The sequence below is a fragment of the Mus musculus genome, chromosome 19 (assembly GCF_000001635.26).
Source record: "Mus musculus strain C57BL/6J chromosome 19, GRCm38.p6 C57BL/6J".
Classification (NCBI taxonomy): domain Eukaryota; kingdom Metazoa; phylum Chordata; class Mammalia; order Rodentia; family Muridae; genus Mus; species Mus musculus.
In genome coordinates this window covers 11,300,111-11,320,076 of record NC_000085.6, presented here as the reverse complement: position 1 = coordinate 11,320,076, position 19,966 = coordinate 11,300,111, and the positions used below count along the sequence as shown (strand labels likewise).

Here is a 19,966-nt window from a genome sequence, read left to right as displayed (position 1 = left end):
GAATTATTTTTATTGGACAACCAATTGGTGACTCATTCCTGGCTAGATAGAGGCTAACTCTTCTTACCTCAGTAGTCATTAGTGGTCAATATTTCTTTGTCTAGGGGTGGGTTCCCATGAGGTTTTCTTCCCCCTTTCACATTAGCATGTTTATTGATGCTACCATTCTCCAGATCTTCTTGATGAAGCCATTTCTATGAAAGAATGCTTCAAGCAGAAATCCTGGTATTCCAGTTATGGTTTTCAGTGATGGTCTCTACTTGCTGTAAAGAGAAACTTTTGATGAGAGGTAACAGATACACTTATCTGTGGGTAAGATTTAGAATGTAGTTAGTAATTTTGCTCTTCTAGCAAAGTGAGGGTAGTAGTTGTATATTAAGGTCTGGTTCATGCCACGTGCTGTTGTTTTAAAAAATGACTCTAGCCCTGAGTTACCACTTTTAAGCTAATTTTCTTGTTACTAATGTTACACCTTTTTAATCAAACCCAATAACTTATAAGCTAATACTCTATGACTAAGACATGCAGAGCGTATTTATACCTTTAAGACCAGTCAAAAACCAAATGAAGTGGCTACACAGATCTTATAAATTTATACCAATCAAAGAATTTTACTTTTTCTAGCTATAATTTCAAGATAAAAAGAAAAAGCACTTTGTCATTTGCTAAACCCAATAATCACAATTGCTGAGAATTTTCTAGGAAAAAAACAACTATCAGCTTATTTGCCTTAGAACTTAGAAGTGTAGACTCTTTTTTTAAAAACAGTTTTTCAGTAGGGGCTCTCCTGCTGTTCAGCCTCCGCTGTGCAAACTGAGACTGAATCAGCAGATAAAGTTTTAACCATTTCCCCCCCCCTTTTTTTTCAACATGAAACATAGAACAGTCAATCATTCAGACAACAAAACAAAAACATATATGAATTGACACGTGGACAGATTGGTGCACCAAACACAGACAATAAAAAGAGGGTAGAGAACTTGATGTAACCAAAACTAAGGATGTCTCCTGCAGGGGCCAGATAGAATTAACAGCGCATTTCCCGAGTTCCCTCTGTCCCTGGGAGAACTCCAAATTCTACTTTCTTTTTTCTTTTCCTTTCTTTTCCTGCTTATAAGAGGCAGCTTGTCAAACCAGGATTTAAACCCAAACTTCCCTAACAGCTTCTGGCACACATCCAAAGCTTCCAATTTATTTAATCTAAGGGCAACTCACCAAGGAAAGACACAATCTCTATACACTAAATGCTCCAAATAACCCAAAGGTCTACCATGCTGAATCTTTTTTGAAGCCACCATTAGTCCACACTTAGTCAAACATTTTACAGCCATCTGAAAAAACGCTCTCCACTTCCTGCAACCAATGAAAACACCATCCACAAAATGAATTATATATGTTTGAGGAAATGATTTCCTAACTTCCAATAAAGCCTTATCTACAAATTTTTGGCACAATGTAGGATTGGAGAGTTGTAAATAAGGTAACAGTAAGAATTGAGCTATTCTTTGACTTTTATGAGATCTCTTTTAATGCTTTAACCATAACTTTTAATTTTACCAAAAGTATCAGAATCTACAACTCGAAGTTTTTCTGATAACTGGGGCTGCGTCCTATGAGACCCACAGTTCCAGAACAGGGCAAATAAGCTGCCCCTTATCTAGTTTTTTCATCTTACCTGCTTCTTTAGTGAGCAGAGTCCCATCTTTATGGGACTTTGATTTACATTCATTCCTCCAAGGTTCTCTCCACAGCATAGGCAGAAACCTGGAGGAAGGCCCTTCTTGTTTCCCAAGGGGTTTTTACAATCCTTCCTCAGGTGTCTCGGTTTCCCACAACTGAAACATGTAGCTTCATTCCCCTGAGAATGCTTTTCGTTCTCACAGGTGTTCTTAAAATCGGTGCTGAGTTTCTGTCCCTTTAATGCTACAGCATAGGCCTTTTGCACTACAGCTGGTGAGACATCTAAACATGCTTTAATGTCAGACTGCCCCATGATAAAACTTACTAGTCCTCCTCAAACTGATGATTCTTTCAGTGGGCCTGCAGCGCCCTGACGAGATCCTATCCTTGCTTGAGAAATAAAGAAGAAAAGGAAGGAAAAGGAAAGGGAAAAGGGAAAGGGAAAGAAGAAGAAGAAGAAGAAGAAGAAGAAGAAGAAGAAGAAGAAGAAGAAGAAGAAGAAGAAGAAGAAGAAGAAGAAAAAGAAGAAGAAGAAGAAGAAGAAGAAGAAGAAGAAGAAGAAAGAAAGAAAGAAAGAGAAAGAAAGAAAAAAGAAAAAGAGAAAGAGAGAAAAAGAGAAAGAGAGAAAACGAAAAAGAAAAAGAAAAAGAGAACGAGAGAAAAGTCTTATGTGTCCTGGAGTTCCAGTTCTAGGTGCCAAGTGCTACAGATGGACCTCAAAACTCGGGGTTCCGGTTACAGGTGAGCAAGGAGTTGGCATGAATGACAAACAAATACGGACACAGGAGAGTATGTATCTGAATGTAATTTCTCAAAACGAGCACCAGTCTTATAATACAGAATTAAAACAAGAAAGCTAGGCGAATACATCTGCCAAGGTACATTGGTTCTTTACACAAAACAAAGAAAATGCAAACATAAAAAGATGACGGGAGCTGGGCGGTGCGCATACCTTTAATCCCAGCACTTGGGAGGCAGAGGCAGAGGCAGAGGCAGGCAGATTACTGAGTTCAAGGCCAGCCTGGTCTACAGAGTGAGTTCCAGGACAGCCAAGGCTATACAGAGAAACCCTGTCTCGAAAAACCAAAATAATAATAATAATAATAATAATAATAATAATAATAATAATAATAAAAGATAGCGGGAGCCAGGCCGTGTTTACAACTGAGATAAGAACAACCCTTAATTAAGATCAGCTAAACACAGGAGCCAGGTGAATGCTCTGATACAATGCTAGTCTATTGTTAAACCCACCAGCAGGGGTCCTTTAGTAAATACCTGATTATGCTATTCCTCTGGGCCAGTAAAAAGCATGCACCAGGGGAATTCCATTCTACTAACCCTTTCGTGAATAATACTACAGTTCCTCCTAAAACCACAACCCTCCTTTTTCCTAGGCCATAGTAAATTCTTGCATATGGGAATGCCAAGGTTCCAGGAGACTAAGTTTACGTGAACTTTTCACCTTGGGACTGCGTCCAGGTTTTTAGGCCTGTCACGAGTGTCACTACTGGAGTAGTCACAGGATATAGTATCTGACCTCACTAGCCCTGGGTAGTTGGCTAAGTTTCTGGTACCAGGAATGGTTTCTTTCCTATTGAGTGGGCCTTAAGTCAAATTTGATGGTTCTTGGTTGAAGACAAGGTATAAGTACCTCTACTGTATCTTTAATAATATCTTGCCATGACGGTCATTGTTGTGGGTCATAGGTGAAACAACTAAGTATAACTATTGATTGCTTCCCTTCTTTGGCAGCTTGCACAGTATTCTCTGCTACCATGTCAGCTAGATCACAGGAAGAGGCTTTCAGGTTACACCTGTTTCCTAAGTGTGTGTTGTGTTCAGTAAAAAAAGACTTTCAACCTCTGAGAAGCAACCAAGGACAGCAGCAGATATAGTCTATATTGTTTGGGGACTCACTTGGATGTCTCTGACCAACCATTCTAAAGAAGAGGTCTCATGCCTGGTACTGGAAATTTTCTTAGTCTATGGTTTTTATAGTGTGCTTTATCGGCACTAGTGGCATAACTTCCTTTAAGATGATAGATGAGAAATGATAGATGGGTGGGTGGATGGATAGGTAGGTAGGTAGATAGATAGATAGATAGATAGATAGATAGATAGATAGATAGATAGATAGATGAAAATTTCATACCTTATATGTATTATGTATAATTTGGATAAATATAAAATAGTAAGATTCTTTGAGTCTTTATCAAACAAACTTGTGTTATTTGTCCCCATCCCTTCTCCTTCTGTATTAATCACCCCTCCAACTTCCAAACTTCAGTCCTGTCCCATTTTTCCATTTCTTGCTTCATATTACCTGTATCCTATTATTTCCATGTCAAGGCCCCTCACCATGGTCCCTTTATATTTTCTTGGTTTCTGCAGTTACTCCGTATTGTATACTCACATCTAGTTGAAGCTAAGAACCACTGATGAGATAGAACATGTGGCAATGAGTCTTTCTGGGCCTGAGTTCCTTTGCTCAATATAATCTTTTCGAGGTCCATCTATTTGTCCACATAATTCATGATTTCACTTTTCTTAAAAGTTGAACAGCATTCTACCTTGTATATGTACCATACTTTCATTATCTATTTCTGCTGAAGTGCATTTGGGTTGTTTCCATTTCTAGGCTATTGTGAATAGGATGGCAATGAAGATGGCTGAGAAGTATCTTTGGATAGGATGTCAACTCCTTTGAGCATATGCTAAGCAGTGGTATAGCTGGGCCTTTGGGTAGATTTATTTTTAGTTCCTTGAGGATTCTCCATACTGATTTCCAGAATGGTTGTGCTAATTTGCATTTCCAACAGTGAATGAAGATTTCCCTTTCCCCACAGCCTCACCAGCATCTGTTGTCAATGTTTTTGATCTTTGTCATTCTGATTGGAATTAAGGTAAAATCTCAAGGTTGTTTTAATTTTCATTTCCCTAATTGCTAAGAATAATGAACACTTTTTGAGCTATTTCTTAGCTACTTTCATTTCTCTATAACTCTGTTTAGTTCTCTTGCCCATTTATAATTGGATCATTTATTTCCTTGAATGTTTCTTGTTTGTGTGTTTGTTGTATCCTTAAAAGGCTAGAAAACATAGTCACAATTCACTGTTTATTTTTATACTATAAGGCATATTGTTAAACAATAACTTTTTTTTAAAGAAGATAACTCCATTTGCAAAATGAGGAAGTATGATTGAACAGTAAAAACAGATTTTGGAGACAGAAGGACTGGCTCCTTCACCTATCCCTTGATATTTATCCTTTGGCAGTTTGGCCCTTATATTCCTCAGTTTGAGCACTGAATATTGTCAAATGTGCCACTGCAATGCATATTGAAACAAACCAAGCACCATGTATAGGACCTCGGGCATACCAGATATGCCAAAGGTTTAGCTCCTTTATGTTTCATAAGCAAGTTCATGAAAATTTCAAGAGAAGTAGTAAGTCCAAACACCAACATGCAAAAGTTAAGAAACCCTAGTATTTGTGATTGCTGCAGTCCAGGAAATATTTAAGATACTTGCATATATTATGTTTGGCCTTATTAAATTGTTTACCTTGGTGATTTGGCAGTTGAAATCACAACAAACACATGAATATAAACAATTAGCCTGAAAAACAAAATTCTAAAGTATATGTAGCTATAATTAGTTGTCTGGTAGAGTAACAGAGAATAATTGTGAAATATATGTGTGTGCATGTATGTATGTGTATATGTGTTTATATGTATAGGTATGCATATATATATAAATACAGACACAGGCACTCCTTTTGTGTGTGCCATCTATCTAGTTTTGTGTTTACTATATGCTTTTCAAGCAATCAGATAATAGAGTAAGCTTTCCAGGTTTCCTCTGTAAGAATCAAGAGGGCTGGCACACTCTAGAATTCTCATATTCTATGACTCAATGACTGGAATTCTGTGGTTCTAATACTATGTAACTGCTAAGGGCCCGTAGTAGAGGACTCAATGGGGCCCTAGGGAAGAAATACATCATGATTATTGCTACAATATCCTTTCACTCCTCTCCTAACAAAGCTCTTCCACTGAATCATGGAGTCACCATCTGAGGAGAAGAGAAGGAACCATGTCATCACTATAGACCCAAATGAAACTGTCTTGACTGCCTATCCATATAGACCTCATAGTTCTCTGCTGGATTTCCTTAAGGGGGAGCCAAAACTTTTAGGGGTGAGTTCTGCCTTATCATGGGTCATCCAGAGGGGAGAGAAGGTGTTAATCCTCCATGTTTGTCTACAGAGGTGGTTTTGTGAAATAACATTCAGAGAATGAGTTAGTCTCCCTGGCCTTTCTTCTGCAATATATCCTTCCTACAGTGAAGGGAGTTCACAAATCTCCACCTTCCTAGAGCAGCTCTTCACAACTAGTGGTTGCTGGTGGGGGTGGATCAGTAATTTTCTTCAATAGTGTAGCTACTGGTAGGTTTTGCCCATGCTCCAATAAACCCATGAAATAAGCACCTCTAATTAAAGTCAGTGAGTCGCCAAAAGGACTTGAAAATGAAAGAGGAGTTGGAAAGAAGAAAGAGTCAGCATGGGTGGGAGAGGGTAAGAGAGGGTAACAGGGTAAATGTGATAAATACATTGAATACATATACAAAATTTTCATAAAACTTAAAAGCAGCACATCGAAGTCAATTTTTTGTGCAAGAAAATCGTATCCAATGAGAAGAGTCACTACGTGCCACTTCCCTGGATTTTGATTAAAAGAATGAGAAACAAAAGATCTCTTTAGAAGTACAATGCACAGTATGTCTTGGGTAGATATGTTAGCTCTCGGCTGTCAATGCAGAAATGCTTCTGAGGTGATGGATTAAGTAACTCTCAAGAGTGGCTGATCTAATAACTCACCTAACTCCAAGGAGGTACTAGGGATGTTTCTTTGTGGGTTGGGAGAGCTAGTTCTGACCTTTGATGACTAGCACAGGGAAGCAGGAAACTATATAATTTTTCTAAATACCTTCTTGAGGAAGTGACCCCAGGATGTAGCAATACCTTATGCAGAATTAAGAAGCCAATGAAAGTGAGGTCAAACTCCATCAGTGGAGTCTAGGTCTAAAGGATGCATAACCACAGGCTTAATCAACATGGAGTGAAAAAGAGTTTTAAAAAAAAAAAAAAAAAAAAAAAAAAACCTTGTCTGTACTGAACATGCACAGTTAGTTTTCTTGTACCCATTCCACAGACAGTACAATAAACAACTACTTCCTGCCTTTACATTCTCTTAAGTATTGTATTCACTCCTAGGCAGATGATGCTTAAAAGTTTCTGATGTTCCTGTATATGGCACATTACATACTACCATCCTAAAAGACTGAAGTACACAGGAGAAGTACAGTATGTGCCAAAGGCCTGCCATCCCAGCTTTGGGAGGTGGATGCAGGAGAGTCAGGTGATCACAGTCAACCTGTACCACATAGTGAGTTTGAGGACAGCTTTGAATACAGGAGACCACCCTGTCTAAACAGAAAGTGTATGAGGAAGAGACTATGTATAGAATATCTACAAATATTACGATATTTTGAATAAAAAAGACTTAAACTTCCCGAATTTAGTCCTAGAACCAAGCCTCCCACCCATTTTCTCATGGAAACCAAGGAATGACTGCACTTAACATTGAAAATATGGAGGCTAATTATACGATGTCAGTGAGACAGAAGAGGAAGGGGTGTAGGAGAATCATTTGTGAGGCCTGTCCTCAAGAAGTTTACAATCACTTACAAAACTAGGTTTAATCACACATGAATTCAAATACATATGCTGCAAGACATACTGGTGATTCTGGGAAATAGTAAAAGAAGAGAATGGAGAATTAAAATTAGGAGAGAGTCAAGGGTGGTGGAGACATGGGACATGTTTGGATTAGGGTAGTATGCAGCCAGAGGTGTGTCTGGGGCAGCCCACAGTCCTGGGCTCTGGTCACCTCATGTTCATTTTCTCTTTCCAGGCCATCCAGATTCTTCTTTCTCTAGTCATTGTAGGCTTTGGAAATATATTAGCACTTAATTTCACCTTTTCATCCAAAGAATTTCCTCTCGTGATCCTCACAGGATATCCATTCTGGGGAGCAGTTATTGTAAGTACCATCTGCTAAGAACTTGTCAGACATTGCTATAAAGACGGATATAATTAGATTTACCTCTATGACAATAAATCTTACAAATATGTTCCTTCCAGGATACCAGTGAGTCCACTCCATGACAAAAGAACTTATCCCATATTATTCCTCTAGCCACTTTCTACCACCCTTATAGTAACAACTGTCCCTAGGGACAGAGCAGTTTTCCAAAGCTCACAGGCATAGTAGTCCATCTGCAGTACTGATCTGGGAGATGAAATGGATATATAGCCTACTTTATCCTGTGCAAATGAATGAGTTTGAACACAGGTAACTGGAACTCATGCAGGAAGCACTCACAGAATCAGACTCAGTGAGAAAGAAAACTTGAGGATCATTGTAGCTCAGTATCCTTCTTAGCCCCGGAGGGTTTTTATGACTGTACCTCATGGGTGATCACAGAGCTATCAAACTGTTCTTAGTACAATGCTAGTTCCCTACACAACCCTACACACTTGGTTCCTAATCCCATGCTGAACGTTTAAGGGTAAACTTATTAGAACATCTCAAATCAAAATGTACAAGAGGAAGAGAATGGGTCTGTTTTACTTGCTTTTATATTCTCAGAAATTAGAATCATGCTTGAGATATGAGAAGTGTGAATGAATGCACATCAATCAATCCATAAACAACTGAAATATGGAACTAATGAGGCCACCGTCTCTATGAAAGCCAGTAATGTATTTGATACGTATCCCATTGCTTTTGTATAGTTTGAACTTCAAAAACAACTGGTAACATTTTTCACTTTTCCAATAAATTAATATGATGTTGATTTCTCAACTACACTCACTTTACTGAAAAGAACCAAATGAACCCAGTCCTTACCTCTTCACTCTCCAACTGCTTGATTTGTGAGCTCCACAGGTGTGAATTTTAATAAGGTTGTATTTACTGACTTTTAAAAATCCACTCTCCATGGGGAAGACATGCATTAAATGCATAATTACATCTCCTTGGTAATGTCCCAGGTCTGTAAGTACTGTTAAGCAAAACCCTTTCTGAGAAATGTGACAGATGTTTTGACAATCATGCTAAGTGCTTCAAGGAACTGTATGAGGGTTGGTGGAGGAGCAGCCTGGTGCCAGGGGCAGAGAAGTGCTTCATACCCAGGTTCTCATTAATTGAGGTAGAAGGAGTATATGCATCCCCTGGCCATGACAGAAAGCACAAGCTAAGGGTGTGTTGTGGGAAAGAACCACAGAAGGAAAGTGGGAAAGTGCATGGTTATGCATAAAATGGAACCACTCATTTACTGTCTGTTCCTTATCTGATGGGCATCTAAGCTGCTCCTATTTCTTAGCTACTGTGAAGAGGGTAACAATGACCATGTATTTGTGTAATTTCAATATAAAAGCAAAGGTAATCTATTGTTGATTTTTAAGGAAAACTACTTTTATTGAAAGATGTGTTCTTATTAGAGTATATTGTGGGGTTTTGAGTGCAGAATTAATTCAAGGATGACAGCCATCCCGAGAAAATCAATTGGGAAGAAGTTGCAATTACCCAGAAAAGGACGGTGATACTGTGAGGCCCCAAGAGAAAAAAAGCTTTGAGAGTGACTTGGAGGTAAATAGGCCAGGTGAAGAAGGGGAAGATAACCAACAGAAACTTCCTACTCTGTACTGAAGCATAAGGACTTTAAGTTCTAAGACCCAAATGTCCCCAGGTACCAATACCAACTCCAACAGGTGGAATTAAAAACAGGGTCCTTTTCCCCCAACACTCAGGCTTGAAAGACTAGATGCTCTTGTGGGTGGAGTTGGGGGTTGTACAAAGCACTTTGAAAACCCAAAGACGATTGTGTGGTAGACAGGTTAAATGTAGCACCTGTTAACTTTTACTCTTGTCTTCTGAACAGTTTCTTCTGACAGGACTTGTCACAATGTCCCATGATAAACCAAGGCGAATTCTGGTAAGTCGCTTTGATGACTTCTACCTTGTTTAAAATCTATTTGCTTTCTGCATCTTTGGCTTTTAGGTTTAATGTTCTCTGAAAGTTCTTTAAGTATCAAATTTCTAGTTGAAACCCAACCTTTAATGATTTATCCCTGCAATTTTTTTCCTTGATCCTACTTCCCTGGTCAAGCAAAATATAAGCTACTCACTGGGAACCATCCTGCATCACTATAATTAAATGATCGTTAATTGGGAGTAGACTTTCTGCTCCTTCTCTTTCCCCTCTAGAAGCAGAAGAGTTCTGAGTTTTTCCTACAAGGTATACTTACCTTTAGTTTTTACTTGCTTTATCACGTTTTATCGTGTCATCTGTTTTCCAGAAGCAAGGCGTCACGACCATGAATGTCCTCAGCTCACTGACTGCATTAGCTGGGATTGCTTTGACCCTCCTCAGCTTTACACAGCAGCACAGAGTCTGCCAGACACCCTCCCTTGAAGGACCATGTGTTGTGGGCGAAACACTTCTCCTTGTGAGTGATCTGATTCCAGATGAGGGGTTTGAGTAACCTTAGCCAAGCTCTGTCCATGACACAATAATGAGTTGATTTTTAATCCTGACTTCATATATTATAGAATTATGGAATTACAGATGGTTCTGGAAACAGAGTCTCTTGAATTTTAATCCTACTTTTAGCTCCTGGAAGCTTGTGACCTTGGCCTAACATTGCAGGGTCTCTACATCTCAGTTTTCCTCCTGTAAAAATATTAATATTATGTGTCACTGAGCTATGCTAAAAATTACTTCAAATAATGCCTGCTAAACTACTAATACCCAATAGCTTTAGCTAGTATAACTATTATCACATCGATTGTATTCAATTTTATATTTTTGTTGATCAAAAACTTGTTCTGTTGACATGAAACTAAATATAGTGGAATAAAGTATTTAAGTGAGCTGTTTCAATAATTTTAAAACAAACTATTTTATATAATTATATAATTTTTAAATAAGTAGATTAAATGATATATTCCTTTACTAGGGAATACAATTATACATAAATTTTTATCTTACCTACTGTTTTTATGTATGTGGGTATTTTGCCTGAATGTGGTACTGTGCACCATATGCATGTCTAGTGTTCTCTGAGGCCATAAGATAGCACTGGATCCTCTGAGACTGGAGTTACAGATGTTTATGAGCCACCATGTGGGTTCTGGGAATTGAACCCAGCTTCTTCTGAAGAGAGCCATCATTCAAAATTGCTGAGTCATCTCTCTTGCCCCTAATTATAGTTAAGATTTTTGAGAGTCTATTTTATCATACAAGTAATACATGACATAATTCTATTTATTATTTTTATACTAACTTATTCAAGGTGTGTGTGGTTCATAATGTCATAGCTTATATGTAGACATCAGAGAAAATCTGGCAGGAATTAGTTCTTTTCCTCAAAAATGTGAATCCTGGGGCTCAAACTCACATTTTCAGGCTTGGTAGCAAACGCTTATACATTTTGAGTCATCAAGCCAGCCCTGACATCATTTTCAATCGTGCCAAAGATTCCAATAGGCCTTTCCTCTGATCCCAAAGCGAAGTCTGAGCTTTCCTCTCTTTCTGATAGTGACATCTTGAATACTTGAGTCCTAGAATTTGAAAATGTGAACCAGTAGGACAAAAGTGAAGTAGAGCCATGGGATATTATCTCCTATGATTTAATCCCTGTAATCACCCATTGACATGAACTAAAGGACCTCCTTGTGTGTGCTGAGGCAAATTCCAGAATTAGACTTGAGTTCCTAAGGAAATTCAGAAAACAACTGTACAAGAATGAAGTCCTATGCTCCATTGTCCAAGTGCATTTGATGGAAATTTCACAAGGACTGGAACCAATTCTCTCCTGTTAGAAGGCAGAAGCCAGGGACCTCCCCACATCAGGGCATACACACTTCAGCCTTCGAAACAAGATAGTTATCTAAGCTTCTGCATGTGTTTAGAGGAAACTGAGATTCAGAGAGCCTTAGTTACTTTCCCAGCATAGGGGTGACCTTGGGCCCAATTGTACGGTCTTTGCTGGTATAATTTGCTGGTATAAATCTAGTATTTAAGCCTCTTTGAATACCATACTGCACCATCCTGCCTCTCAATCAAAAACGTTACCTTAAAGTAATGCCTACAAAATGCCAACCTGAGTACCAGATCCATCTTGAAGGGTTGTTCTATTTGACTACTATAGGTGAGTACATAGCTGAAACTTTTCCTTCAAAGAATGTGCTTATCCAGCTTCCTTGGATAAGAAAAAGCACACATTGGGTTACTATATTCCCAAACAGAAACAATTCATTGTAATTAAACAGCAGATGCTTATAGGAATGCTACTGCGCTCCACTGTGCCCCTTCTTTCACTCTAGAAACTATCTTAGCCCTACAGGCATTGGAGTTTGTTACCTGCTCCCTGATCAAAAGACATGAAAATGATGCAATATTTAATAGCTACAGAACAACATGAATATGAGTTTTCACAAACTCAGTGATAAGGTATCAAATGTTCTCAGCTTCTGTCTTTAAAGCGACGTCACTTTTGTCCTAAATATGATTTCTTTCTCTTCCTTATTTACAGGGAATTTTGTCAGTCTTATTAATCATCACCATAGTAGAGTTAAGCATCTCTGTGACTGTTGTATCCTTAAGAAGCAGATGCTGGACCAGTCCAAGAGAGGTGCGCCCAAAGTTGTTATGAGAACTGTGTGTGTGTGTGTGTGTGTGTGTGTGTGTGTGTGTGTGTGTGTGTGTGAGAGAGAGAGAGAGAGAGAGAGAGAGAGAGAGAGAGAGAGAGAGAGAGGATGCACAGATGCATGCAGATGCATGCTTGAGTATGTAGGTGTGGGGGATGGGGAGCAGGCATCCTCATGCCACAGAGTAAGGATGGAGGTCAGAAGATAACCTCAGATGTTGGTTCCTACCTTGTCCCTTGTTTTGAGAAAAGGTCACTCCTACTGTTGACTACTGAATACTCCAGGCCTTCTTTCCCACAGGCTTCTAGCAATCCTAATTTTCTTGTCTCCTTCCACTTCTAAGAGTACAAATAGCACAGACGTTGGGACTACTGCATCCACACTGAGATCATTGCCCCACACTGTACAGAAGCAATATGCTGCGATACCACACTGAAACTCCTAAATTTAGGAAGGTCAGAGGGGGCTGAACTTAAAACTGATGCTCACTCTACTCTTTTAGATTAACTTCCTTTCCTTTCTTGTTGTATATACTGTCCTCAGTTATCTCTGTTCATATATAATTCTTTATTTTCCAGAAAAAAAACATAAAAAGGGAAATACAGGATTTTGTAGAAAGCCCATAATAAAGTGGAAATTTTATACTTTATACCTATTGATTGTTTATAATGTTAAACACTATTGTAGTCACTAGATGACAACTTAATACCTATACTATTACTATATCAATGCCCCCTTGTATTTTTTTGTATCACAATGGACTATGACTTAACAGAAAGGCTAATTAATATCTTCAGTATCACGGAGCACCAGGACTCTGAGTGGTATGGGGCAGCTCCTGACCTTGCCTTCCTATTTACAATACCAGTCTAGGGTGTGCTGGACAGAGTGCTTGCTTGCTTGTTTTCTTGCTTGCTTTTATCTTTTAAACAAGCAAATGCACCCATTCTAAGCATGCCAATGCAGTAAGTTTTGACAAATATATATACATCTATTTATCTACCATCAAGACATGGTTCATTCCCACCATCTCTCCAAAGGTCAATTTGGATTTTCCTTATGGTGATGCACTTATTTTCAGGAATAGATCTTCTTTGAACAAGAGTTTTTTATAGACTCATGCCTATTTTTAAATTAGGTTGTTCATTTATTGTTGTTTTATTCTTGAAGTGTAGTGTTTTCATATATACAATTTCTTATTAGATATATGGTCTGTAAATATTTAATCCCACCCTGACCCTTCAGAATATTATTATTTTTATTAACATTCTAGATAGTATCTTTAATGTACAAAAGTCATATTTCTATCAAATCTGATTTATGTATTCTTTTTCTTTCTTTTGTTATTTCATGTTTGATTATATGTGTGATATTGTGTGTGTGGTCTGTGCACATGCATATGTATGTGCATGCATGGGCATTGTGTGCGCTCAAGGTCAACATAGTGTAGCTTCCCTCAATCAGGACAGTTTTTATTGGTTTTTGAGACAGGGTCTCTCAGTGAACCTGGAGTTCGTGGATCTGGCTAGTTCATTTGCATGCACCCAAGGCTAGGGTAACAAGAATGGATTCTCATGCTTTGCATTTTACATGGCTTCTGCCATCTGAACTCAGGTCCTCATGCTTCTGTCCTCGTGTACAGAAGGTACTTCACAAAATGAGCCATCTCCCCAGCACACTTTTGTTGTCTTGTCCATGAAATCGTCACCAAATCTAACTGTGACAGCTAATACTGACTGCCATCTTCTGGATTACAAAGAGCCTCGATGACTAAAGAAGGCCTCTGTGTTTGTCTATGAGGATGTTTCTAGAAAGGAAAAGGAAAATCTGTGCTGAATGTGGGCAACATCATTCCAGGATAGCGAAATTACAGAGGAAAAGGGCCCACCAAAGTATACATTTTTGGCTTTTTGGTTTGATCCACTGTGAGTTGATGTTTTTCTATACTGGTTAAGTGCTCAGTCCATTTTTTTGCATGTGGCTGTGCAGTTTTTCTAGTGCCAGTTGTTAAAAAAGACTGTGCTTTTACACAGAATGATACTGACATTACTTTTGAAACTCAAAGAGCTATAAGTGTTATGTTTGGCTTCTGGGCTCTCTATTCTATCTACCTGTCTATCTTCCCACATTTTATTGAAGTTTAATTATTTTTCTAAATATTATTCTTCTTTTAAAATGATTTTGCTTATTCTAGGCCCCTTAACATTCCATATAATTTGAAATTTGTTTTCTGCAAGAGAAGTTATTTGTATTTTGATATGGATATTATTGAATTTGAATATTTTTACACTTTGTTGATTTTTTTAAACAAGTTTAAGCCTTATTATAAATAAACATGGGTAAGATCTCCATTTGTTTAGTTCTTCTTTATAAATATTTTTAGCAATATTTTGGAGGATTTAGCATAGTCTTTTAACTCTTTGGGTAGATATTTTTTCTTGAATATATCATTCTTTTAAGTGATACTGTAAATTAACTTCTTCCTCAGAATATCATACCTATTTCAATAATAGGTATTGTGCTAATAATTTTAACGTTATCTACTTGTATGTTTGTCTGATTATAAATGTTTACCCTTACTAACATTCAGTTCATCTAGATGATTAATAAATCAAGTATTAGACTAGTCAGTAGCCCTGACTGTCCTGGAACTCACTCTGTAGACCAGGCTGGCCTCAAACCCAGAAATCTGCCTGCCTCTGCCTCCCAAGTGCTGGGATTAAAGGCATGCGCCACCACTGCCTGGCCTCAGAGGCAATTTTGATCTAATTCCTCTGTTCACTATTTAGTTATAAGGATAGTGACTCACATAAATTAATACTAATACATAGACAGGAAAGACAGGAGAACTTCTTGCTGTTTTATTCTTCATCTCCCTTCTACCTAAATTTGTACAGGAAAGAGGAAAGATAATCTGAAAATACAGTTTAAGCAAAAAAAGACATGAAGATAATTCTGGCCAATTAACACTCTCCTTTCTCCTTAATATTATAGGCTGTGTTCTTCTTTCCTTCAGAAGGTGCTCAAAATACTGAACATCCTGCCCCAGAAGAAAACAATACATTACAATTTGAGTTTCAAGAAAAATCTTCCAAGGATAATACAGCTTCAAGCATAAAAAGTGTTTTCTTAGGCGGTTATGCTTTCTTCAAGTTAAGAGTCTCAAGAATTTCTTCAACTCCCAAAACTATCCAACAGAAAAGTGATAAAGGTACATCTTTTATGTATGTTCCAGAGGAACAGGAGGCTACTCCTCCACTCTCCCCAGAGCAAGAAATCAAACTGAATGCTCTACCTCCCCCATTAACACCATACCCATCAGAAAATATTCCTTCTCAGAAAGATTCTACAACTGATCACCTGAATGATGCGGACCTATCATCTATTATACATCAAACTTCTGATATGCAATCCAATTTGCTTGACTATGAAAATGCATCAGTCACAAGATTTAAAACTCCATCTTCACATAATTCCCTCCATTTTTCACCTGCCAATTTGTCATCCCAATCATTAATGGCATCTCTGTCAACACAAGTCTTACAATATAAACAGCCATCATTCCATATTTCACAGTCTTATGATCTGATATCTGAATATTTTCTTTCTGAAAACATACCATTTCAAGACAACCAATCCCAAGACACCCCTTCTCAATATACCCCATCCCAAGACATACAATTCCAAGATATGCTAGCTCAAGACATATCATTCCAAGAGATTCAATCCCAAGAGTCTCCAAACCAAGATGTACTATATCAAGAGACTCCACCTCAAGAGACTCCATCCCAAGGGACTCCATACCAAGATCTACCATACCAAGTTCTACTAATTAAAGATACATCACCCCAAGGGACTCCCTATCAATATATATTAACAAAAGAAATACCATTCCAGGAGACTCCATCTCAAGGAACTCTGTCTCAAGAGTCTCCATCTCAATGGACTCTATCCAAAGGGACTCCATCCCAAGGGACTTCACCCAAGGGGACTCCATCCCAAGTGACTCCACCCCAAGGGACTCCATCCCAAGGGACTCCATCTGAAGGGACTTCACTCCAAGTGTCTCCATCTGAAGTGACTCCACCCCAAGGGACTCCATCTGAAGTGACTCCATCCCAAGGGACTCCATCTGAAGGGACTTCACTCCAAGTGTCTCCATCTGAAGTGACTCCACCCCAAGGGACTCCATCTGAAATGACTCCACCCCAAGGGACTCCATCTGAAGGGACTTCACCCCAAGGAACTCCATCTGAAGAAACTCCACCCCAAGGGACTCCATCTGAAGGAACTCTACCCCAAGGCACTCCATCCCAAGGGACTCCACCCCAAGGGACTCCATCTGAAGGAACTCCACCCCAAGGTACTCCATCCCAAGGGACTCCACCTCAAGGGACTCCATCTGAAGGGACTCCATCTCAAGAAACTCTACCCCGAGAGACTCCATCTGAAGGAACTCCACCTCAAGGGACTCCATCTGAAGGGACTCCATCTCAAGAGACTGTACCCCAAGAGACTCCACCCCAAAAGCTATCATTCCAAGATATACTAACTAAAGACAGATCGTCTCAAGAGACTGCATACCAAGAAACTCCATTCCAAGATTTAGTAACTCAAAATAGACCATCCCAAGACTCCCAATATAAAGAGACTCCATCACAAGAGATTTTCTTCCAAGATACTCCATTCCAAAATACTCCATCCCAGAATATACAATATCAAGATATACTATCTCAAGACAAAATATCCCAAGGTTCACAAACCCAAAATTCAGTATCTCAAGAAATGGCATCCTCAGATCTTCAAGTACTAAACACTCAAGTTCAAATCCAGCAATATCCAGAAGTATTTTATAGGGACATTCGAACAGAAGTCATGGAGCTAACTCAAGAATGGAAGTCTAATCAGGGCAAGAAACCCACAAGAAGACTTTCCTTATCCTTGCCAGGCAAACATGGGCAAGTCCATCCCAAGAGATATTCTGTGGACCTGCAAGTCAAAAGTGAGAAACCAAGGAGATATTCTGAGGACTTACAAAGTAAAACTTCAAGACGGAAATCCATAGATCAGCAAATCAAAGCCTGGATATCCCCAAAGAAAAATACCACAGAAAAACAAGATGCATATACCCAAACCACAGACCAATTGCCACATCAGCAAGCTGAAGATCAGCAAACTGAAGATCAGCAAGCTCAAGATCAGCAAGCTGATGACCAGCAGGCCAAAGAGGAGGTCCCAGTACAACAATCCCAAGATGAGCAAATCAAAGACCAAAAATCTATAGAGAATCTACTACCAGAAGAACATCCTAATGACAGAGAGGATGAAGGTCAGCAGTCTGATAAAGAGCAACCTCCAGAAGAGCAAGCTCAAGTTCAACCAGTTGAAGATCAGCAACCCAAAGAGCAGAAAGCCCCAAACACCCAGCTCCAAAATTGGCAGGGAGGACAAGTACTAGTAAAGAGAGCCCCAAGGCAGTTGTGTGATAATTGGGAAACCCAAAGCTTTCAATTCACAGAAAAGTCATGTTCATTCTGGTCAACTCCATCCTGGCAGCCTATTAGCCAGAGATCCCAAGACTGGATAAGTCAAGGTTGGAGAAACAAAGATTGGAAAGCACAAGAATGGCAGTTTGAAGTGAAGCCTTCCCTAGACTGGGAATCCCAAGAGCTATTAGAGAGAGAATCCTTAAGACAAAGGGCACTATACCAACAAATCCAACCCCAAACCACCATAGTTCATCAGACCCCAGGTCATCAATTGCAAAACTATATATTTCAAGTAGGTCTGTGTCAAGGTAGTAGGCAACAAGACTCTGAATCTGGTGTTTTAATAGAAGATGTGAATGAAGATGATGTTCAATCAAGAGAAAGAGAACCAGAAAATACAGAAGAAACATGTCAGAAACCAACAGACCAGCAGTCAGAAGACATGAGGCCAGATAATTATCCTGTTTCTTGTCAGAGCCTAGTTCCATACACATATGTAACCTGTTTATCCAACATAGCTTCAGAGCAAGAGGTGCAGAACAATACACCTTGCTCAGGCTCATCCAAAGATCTAAACACCACTTCTTCCACATCATATCAAAGAGATCAACAGCAATCTGAAGATTCAGACTAACATGCACATCTAACCAAAAACCACAGATGCCAGATAATGGAACCAGATGAAGAGAAAGCAGTTGATTCTTCCATAACCTGTGTTCTTTCCTATGCTTGCTGTCTAATTCATACACCACAGATGAAGTGCATGCAGGACCTTCAAAGAACTTGTACCTTTTTAAATCAAAATGACAACAAGCTAAATGTTAACACTATATCAGAACCTTCTGGGGTTGAAGGAATAAATCTCATGTAAACTGTAAACTTTTTGTTATCAATTTTTTTAAAATTTGTGATCATAAGTTCATCTCACAGCTTACTATTCATGGATCTATTCTCCTATAATACTATTTTTCCCACATTTGTGTTGAATATATGTGTGCTATGCTTGTCTAGTACTTAGTGAAACAGGAAACATAGCTAGGAACAGAAAATTAGAACACAGGCAAGGGTAGCCGTGTGCATGTTATAATAGAAAATATGTATGGGCTGTATTGAAAGGAGATCTACTTTGTTCTTTTTCACAGATGCCTGCTCTCAGTGTTTGGTCAGTCTTAGGAGCCAATTTCACCTTAGGTGATCAAAGAAATTGTGTTAGAAACTAACTTCCAAGCCAATCACAGTTTCCTAATCCTCTTTCTGTTTGATGTCTTTGACAAGATCTTGCTTTTCTGACAGATCTAAAGTTTTGTATTTACTTGCCTATACAGTGTTTTCTTTGCCCTGGAATTGGGTCTGTTGTTTTCTTACTTGTTTTTCAACTTCCAACTTCCTACTGTTCTTGTTTTTTGGTTTTTGGTTTTTTTTTATTTGTTTGTTTGTTTTTAAGATACTCAATGCATTGTTTCCTAATGCTAAGTCCTCTTTGAGGGACCCTCTACAAGAGATGCCAAAGGTCTTAAAGTCCATTGCCGGCATACAGCTGCCATCCTGGACCTATTGTCCATCATCCTAAGTATCCAGAAGAGTCACCTCTTGCCTTATACCTGTGAGCATAGCATTGTCCTCACAAATGTATCATCATATGGTCTTTGAAACTCCCCAAGATGAGTGAATAGATCATGACAAACATGAAATACTTCAAAATCTTTTAGTCCCTCCTTGACATTAAAGCAAAACAGGTCTAGCATTTTTAGTTTACTCACATGAGCCATATTTTGATCTGAATTTCAACCAAACAGTGAGAATCCTTTTTAACTCTTGGCTAAAAAGACATTAAATACAGAGGTTCTGCTTGATGGACATATATCAATAAATTAACCTAGATCCAACATTGGGGGGGTGGGGGGTTTCGAGACAAGGTTTCTCTGTATAGCCCTGACTGTCCTGGAACTCACTCAGTAGGCCAGGCTGGCCTTAAACTCAGAAATCCACCTGTCTCTGCCTCCCAAGTGCTGGGATT

General features: G+C 38.8%; 1 protein-coding gene across 4 annotated transcripts; it reads left to right on the top strand.

Annotated features, from left to right (window-relative positions):
* Nucleotides 1–4,199: 4,199 nt before the first annotated feature.
* Nucleotides 4,200–18,828, top strand: Ms4a14 (membrane-spanning 4-domains, subfamily A, member 14). 4 transcript variants are annotated; one of them, XM_011247415.3, is made up of 7 exons: nucleotides 4,200–4,586; nucleotides 5,729–5,881; nucleotides 7,658–7,786; nucleotides 9,690–9,743; nucleotides 10,108–10,257; nucleotides 12,346–12,444; nucleotides 15,455–18,828. In XM_011247415.3, the coding sequence occupies exons 2-7, from the start codon at nucleotides 5,744–5,746 to the stop codon at nucleotides 18,581–18,583; spliced, it is 3,699 nt and encodes a 1,232-aa protein (XP_011245717.1). In that variant the 5' UTR covers nucleotides 4,200–4,586; nucleotides 5,729–5,743; the 3' UTR covers nucleotides 18,584–18,828. The 4 variants fall into 4 exon arrangements, with proteins under 4 accessions (XP_011245717.1, XP_006527574.1, XP_006527573.1 ...); XM_006527510.3 differs by lacking the exon at nucleotides 4,200–4,586 and having other exon boundaries at nucleotides 5,588–5,881; nucleotides 10,111–10,257; NM_001377045.1 differs by lacking the exon at nucleotides 4,200–4,586 and having other exon boundaries at nucleotides 5,623–5,881.
* Nucleotides 18,829–19,966: the final 1,138 nt, after the last annotated feature.

Bases quoted from the DNA above. Each gene is read 5' to 3' on its own strand.
- Ms4a14 (XM_011247415.3), top strand. From the start codon at position 5,744: ATGGAGTCACCATCTGAGGAGAAGAGAAGGAACCATGTCATCACTATA. The intron at 5,882-7,657 runs GTGAGTTCTGCC...TTCTCTTTCCAG, and splicing joins GGGAGCCAAAACTTTTAGGG to GCCATCCAGATTCTTCTTTC. The intron at 9,744-10,107 runs GTAAGTCGCTTT...TCTGTTTTCCAG, and splicing joins ATAAACCAAGGCGAATTCTG to AAGCAAGGCGTCACGACCAT.